General features: G+C 59.3%; 2 protein-coding genes across 2 annotated transcripts; both read left to right on the plus strand.

The window, feature by feature from the left end:
* Positions 1–1,283: 1,283 nt before the first annotated feature.
* Positions 1,284–2,459, plus strand: BZA05DRAFT_423138 (uncharacterized protein; the record flags this gene model as incomplete). The annotated part of the gene is made up of 2 exons (XM_051485861.1): positions 1,284–1,310; positions 1,377–2,459. 2 exons carry the CDS (start codon positions 1,284–1,286, stop codon positions 2,457–2,459), a joined length of 1,110 nt encoding a protein of 369 aa, XP_051343924.1.
* A 1,989-nt stretch (positions 2,460–4,448) lies between these two features.
* BZA05DRAFT_330493 (uncharacterized protein) lies at positions 4,449–6,295 on the plus strand (the record flags this gene model as incomplete). Its single annotated transcript, XM_051480539.1, has 3 exons — positions 4,449–4,487; positions 4,646–4,948; positions 5,069–6,295. The coding sequence occupies 3 exons, from the start codon at positions 4,449–4,451 to the stop codon at positions 6,293–6,295; spliced, it is 1,569 nt and encodes a 522-aa protein (XP_051343925.1).
* Positions 6,296–6,521: the final 226 nt, after the last annotated feature.

A 6,521-nucleotide genomic window follows, 5' to 3' on the forward strand; every position in this document is an offset into this window, starting at 1 on the left:
CCGCTGACCACTGTACTCTAGAGCAGCTAGCGCTGGAGGCTGGAGGATATGGAGCCCCACAGTCCGTCGACTGCCCGGGGGGAGGGTTCTGGCCACCACCAAGCCTTTCCGCCCGCCATCTCTTATCCGGACTCGGTACATCCCGTACGTAACGAGAACTCGACTCTTCGACTCCTCGACTTAGGGTTCCTCCCTCTGGAAAAATCCCGACGGACTGCTTGTGCCGAAAGCAGTGGCCGGACCCACGATGATCGTCCTAGGTGTGTAAGTGGTTAGTCACCAAGTGACGACTCGTACTACTGCTACTGGCATCGCTCGATTCGATTCATCTGCGCAGCGATTCGCCCTTTGAAGCAAAACATATGTAGGGCCAGACCTCGCCCTTCCAGCCGTCTGGATACGGAACCGGCGAGGTGGGTTTGAGCGTACATAACTGCGGGCAACGGGCTTCTGCGCTGCGGCGCGTTTGATGGCTGTGTAAGTACCCACTCTACATACTTCCACATCTACGTTGGACGCATGGCACGCATGGAGAACGCATGGCGCCGCCGCGCCAGGCCTTTCTGTGGCTTTTCTGTGGCCTTTCTCTGGCTGGGCGTCTGGAGGCAGCCGAACGGGGGGCAACCGGGTAAGTCTTTTTCCGCAGTGCCACAAAGTCTCGCGGCTGTTCCATGTACGGTTACTGGGTATTGGCTGGTTAGTACCATTTTGGTAAGGTAGCAGCAGCTATGCACCGCCTGGAGGCTTGGCCGTGTAACTTCGCGCCCCAGATCTGATCCGCGTCCACCCTCCCTCATCCATGATGCATCTCACACGAGCACAAGCACGAGCACAAGCAACATTCTGCTCGAAACCACCCCACGGTTCCCCGGATTCCAGGAACACGCACCCCCGTGAATGCGGGGCCTGGAGAACCGTGTCCGCGGCGCGCCCCTGGTTCCCCCGCATTCATCAAGTCGTCGGACATACGCGAACCCCCGGATTCTTTATCCCTATCTACGGTATTCCTCGTAATTGGTGGAATCCATGGGAGGGGGCTGTTACGGCTTTCCAGTTTCCAGTGGCGTGTTCGTGATGCCCAGCCTTGAAGTATGATACGACACCTATAGCAAGAGTATGCTTGGTTGGTTGGATACGTGGAAGAGCACTGCCCGTGAGGTGATGGGAGTTTCCATATCACATTGCCCCCGCACACGCATCCTCCTCCTCGTCCACTAGATCACTGTGCGATTGTACGGATAATCCCGATCACGATCTTCATCTTCATCATTACCATCGTCATCATGTCTTCGCAAGCCACCATAAACATCGTAGGTTCACAGTCTCACGATTGGCCCGTACCAAGCGCATTCTCGTGAACTGACGATACCCCGCAGACCGTGATCGGAGGCGCCGGTCTGATCGGCCGACGGCACGTAACGCACGTCCTCGACGAGCCGATGACGACGCTGTGCTGCATCGTCGATCCGACGCCCGCGGGCGCCGCCCTCGCGGCCGAGCTCCAAATCCCCAATTACCCCTCAGTGGAAGCACTGGTCGCCGCGCGCAACGCCGGCTCCCTCACCGTCGATGCCGCGATCGTCGCCACGCCCAACACCACGCACGTGCCGCTGGGCCTGCTCTGCATCGACAACGACATCTCGGCGCTAGTCGAGAAGCCGATTTCCATTGACGGGGCGTCGGCGATCTCCTTGCTGCGCGCGGCGGAGCGCGCGCAAGCCCGCGGCTCCACCGCTCGCGTCCTCGTCGGACACCATCGAAGACATAACCCGTATATACGCGCGACGAAGAAGGCGCTCGACGCCGGGGTGCTGGGCAGGCCCGTCGCGTTCTCGGGCGCCTGGACGCTGCTGAAGGATGCGAAGTACTTTGATGTCGAGTGGCGCAGGAAGAACGGCTCTGGCGGCCCGATCCTGATCAATATGATCCACGAGATCGATAACCTCCGATACCTCTTTGGCGACGTCGAGCGGGTCTATGTCGAGCGCGGCAAGGAGACGCGTGGCTACGAGGTCGAGGAGACGATTGTCATGACCCTGAGGTTCGTGTGCGGCTTGGTCGGCACGTTTGTCCTCTCGGACGCGGTCGCGTCGCCGTATAATTGGGAGTCCGCGTCCGGCGAGAACCCGTTGATCCCGAAGACCGGGCAGGCCGTGTACACGATCATGGGCACGCGCGGGTCGATGACCGTGCCTGAGCTAAGGAGGTGGCACTACGACGGGCAGGGGGCTGAGGGCTCGTGGTTGACGCCCATGGCGATAGACGATAGCCTCAAGAGCGAGATCGACGATGTGCCGCCGTTTACGCTGCAGCTTAGGGATCTGGTCGCTGTGCAGAGGGGCGAGAAGGAGCCCACGTGCTCGGGTGTCGAGGGTTGTAAGAGTCTCTTTGTCGTCGAGGCTATCACGAAGAGCATGGAGACGGGTGTGCCGGTCATGGTGGAGAAGCCACAGTTGTAGATGGGGTGTACCTAGATGTCAGAGCGGAGATACCCAAGTATGTAGAGTGTGTTGTGAAGAGAAAGACACGATGCATGGACATCGGCACGCGTAGATCCCGACGCGCCTCCGTAAAGCACTCTGCCTGCTGCCCAGTGACCAGTGCCCACCGCCCAATGCCCACGCCTACCACCCACTGCTCACTGCTCACCACCCACTGCCCATTGCTGACTGCCCACTGCCCACCGCGCTCCCATCGGCAACTAATTCCTCACGAGGACAACAGCCTGATATGTATACCGTAGTCAGTACTCCCTGTAGAGGACTGGTACGTACCGCCCACAACGCCTGTTGCAGTAACACATTCCAGTACCCATCCATCACCATCCGCACATCATCCGCACATCCGGCGGCCTGTTTACAGTTTGAGGTTCGCGCCACCAGCGACCACATGGCACACACGTGGCATGTGCATAAGTACTCTACTCCACACAAGCATCAATTTCCGTGCACGCATAAGTCGTCACGGTCGGTGAGACGTTGGGCCCTGCGGTGACCGGTCCCTGCGGAGTCGCGAGTTCGCGAGCCCTAGAATTCCGCGATTTGTCGGCCGTGTGTGCACTGTGTGGTGTGGTCACTCTGGTGTGAGTGCCCGTAATCGTATCGCCAAGAAAACGTGGATGCGACGTGCGTGCGTGCTCCCTCCCATTCTCAGCCGCCCCACGCGAGTAACCATGTTCCGATCGCCGAGATCAGAGACAAGACAGAGTCCGTTCTGCGAGCACTGGCTGGCTGGCACATGGCGCGCGCCCTGCCTCTGCCTCTACCTCCTCCTCCTCCTCCTCCTCCTCCTCCTCATCGTCAGGGATGTGGGGACGAAGACAACGACCACGACCACGACCACGACCACGACAACGACCATCGGACAACAACGGACAACCGACAACGACCAACCGGCAACCGACAACGAACAACGAACAGCGAAGTCCGAGCCCGCCTCTCCCCTCCTCCTCCTCACTGGTCCAGAGGCAGTACTTCTCTATAGAGGATCAACCAAGCTCGACAACGACGACGACCAAACAGCTCAACTCGGCATAGCATGAGCAAACCCGTTCCCGGAATTCTTCACAACGACAACCTCCACCACCGTCCCACAATAGCGACCCGATAGATTCACCCGCCCCCGAACCGTCTGTATGTAGTGCCCCGTACCCCCGCCCCACCCGCCCCCCCCCCCCCCCCCCGTATCGCACGCGCATCACGACGGACTGACACCATACCTACAGACCACACACACACAAACACGCATATCGGTATACCTACCTGCAGACAGAGAGAGACATCGCGAGATCTACCATAGCTCTACTTCCCCTCCCCCACGAAAAGCGCTGCGTCTCGACTCTGTTTCTTCTTTTCGTCCTCTCCTCCTCCTTCTTCTTCTCCTCCTCTCTATCGTGCTTCCGCTTTAGCTTCTTCTCCTCCTCCTTCTTCTTCTCTTCTTCTTCCCTTCGCTCCCACGCGACAACTCATCGCAAGCATCTCTTCGCTTCGACTTCTCCTTTTCGTCAGCCAACCGAATCGAACCACCACTACTATCCCCACTTATATGATCTCCAATATCATTTTCGTTTCGGATATAGCCCACCAGCAGCGATTGACCCTTAGGCACAGTTAATAGCTGCTTACTTTCCACCGAGACCCTTCGCCGCCATGCGCTTTCGTCGGCACCTCTTACTATAGGTATAGATCGACAGCCCGCAGCGAACCCACCCACGTTTTTGTTGTTTCGGCGCCTTTCTTTTCTGTCGGTCTCCCGGAACACCTCTGCTATACTAGTACCACTCTACCAGCACCGCACAGCAAGCAAGCATCATCGTCAGGAAAACCCTCGTCCATAGTTACTTCTTACCTTCCTCCTTTCACTCTTTGCATCTGCAAACCCAACATCTCCCTCCCCCAGTGCGTTTATCCGCCAGCAACCCAGCCGATCGCATCCCAACCACCACCACTATGGCCACATCTGTGATCGAAAAAGAGCTAACATGTTCTGTGAGTACCTACATACATATTTGCTTGCTTGCTTACCCAAGTACTTACCACATACCCAAAAAAACACCCCTCCCTCCCTCCCCACCCCTCTTCCATTTGCGTGCTTCCCGCCCATACCCCTCGCAGCTTGCTAACCGACGGGCCCGAGATCAAAACAGATTTGCACAGAACTGCTCTTCGATCCAGTCACATTTCTCAATTGCTTACATCACAACTGTGGTGCTTGCGCGAAGCGCTGGTTTGGCTCACAGGCACACAATCCGCCGACATGTCCGGTATGCCGCCGGTTAGTCAAGAGCGCGGGTGTGTCACCCATCGTGGTCAGCATCCTTGCCGACTTTCTGGAGCGCTTTCCGGACCGCGGCCGGACGCCGGAGGAGATGGACGAGATGCGCGGCGTGTGGAAGCCCGGGGAAGAGCTATTGCCGCCGTCAGCGCGCGCGGCCGGCGGTGAGGGAATTGTGGAAAGGAGGATGGTCCTCAGGAATAGCGGGAATGTGGGAATGCAGAGGGTGCGGCCGCCGCCGCGGAGTAACAGCGATTATCCGCCAAACTCGATGCCGCTGCAGTACGGTGGCGAGAGGGGGATGAATCTGATGCCGCCGAGTCCGAGGCTACTGACAAGGCTGCTCTCACCGCCTCCCGAGGAGGTGCTGCCGATACAAATATATCACAATCCGCCACGACACCGTCCGAGGTCACCCGTACGCGCGGCACTACCGTTGGCCGCACGACGTCCCTCCATACCACCGTCCGCACTACCGTCGACGGTTTTGGAGATCCTCCACCGGGGCATCTCGCCTATCATCATCACTTGCGACCACTGCACCCGGCGCCTCGACACCGCCGTACACCTGGAGTGCTCAACATGCCCGCTCTTCCACCTCTGTCTACGATGTTTCCGCGCTGGACGTACATGTCCCTCTCCCAACCACTGCCTGACACGGCAGAAACTCATCTCGTCCTGGCCACGGCGATACCTTCAAGTCGGCATATTCTGCGACGTCTGCGATGGCTGGCTCGACGAAGACCGCAACGGCGGCGCACGGGTTGATGCTATGTTCTGGCGCTGCAACTCGTGTAACGACAGTCGGGGATGGTCCTACTGCACACGGTGCGTCCAGCGCGGGTGGAACTGCACACACGAGCTCGAAATGTGGAGCAACAACCGCACCACCTCCTCGGGCACCCTCATCCGGGGCAGCCCACGGCTCCCGACGCCCTCGCTCGACCCCATCGGCGCCGCTTCCGGCCTCCTCGGCAGCGGTTACACACCCTTCCTCTTCCTTACCGCCGTAGCCTGCACGCTGTGCAAACTCGCGATCGGCGAGCAAAACTCACAGTGGCTCCACTGCTTCGGCTGCCCCGAACCGCACGGCGACCTGTGCACGACCTGCTTCTACAATCTCCACCGCACGTTCCCCTCGCCCACGCGCAGCCTCCACAGCTTCTACACGTGTCCGCGGGGGCACGCGATGGGCGTGCTCGCACAGCACGGAAAACGCGTGCTCCACCGCGGCGTATTCGCACACGCACCGCGGCCGCGGGCGCCCGAGTGGATTCGCGGTGGAGGCGGTGGAAAAGCGGTTGCGGTGCGCGGGCACTGGCCCGAAGAGGAGGATGCGTCGTGCGATGGCGATGACGCGCGCAAGTGGGGGAGAGGCCAGTGGCTGTGTTTCCCCGCCGGGGCGGAGGTGTTGGACGTGGCGAGCGCGTTTGTGAGCGAGGATAGGCGTGTCGAGTGGTTCTGGGGGAGTTACTCGGGGGTCGGGGGGTTGTTTCCTGGGGAGTATGTGGCGCACGTGTAGACGTGGTTACGTGGGTTGGCGTTGGTGGGAGGTGCGTGGTCGAGGTGCGTGGTCACGGGTGTGTCGTGTCGTGTATGTAAAATAGTATAGGTAGTGGCTTGTGGTGCGGTAACTTGAGCGGTTGTCATCCTGTGTTGTCGTGCTTTTGTGACGTTAGTCCTCTCTACTCTATCGACCTAGAACCAGAGTAGAATAGAGTAGTGAGCGCCCACTCATCCCCGGATTC

Source organism: Tricharina praecox (assembly GCF_024521635.1).
Source record: "Tricharina praecox strain CBS 144465 chromosome Unknown BZA05scaffold_1, whole genome shotgun sequence".
Classification (NCBI taxonomy): Eukaryota; Fungi; Ascomycota; class Pezizomycetes; order Pezizales; family Pyronemataceae; genus Tricharina; species Tricharina praecox.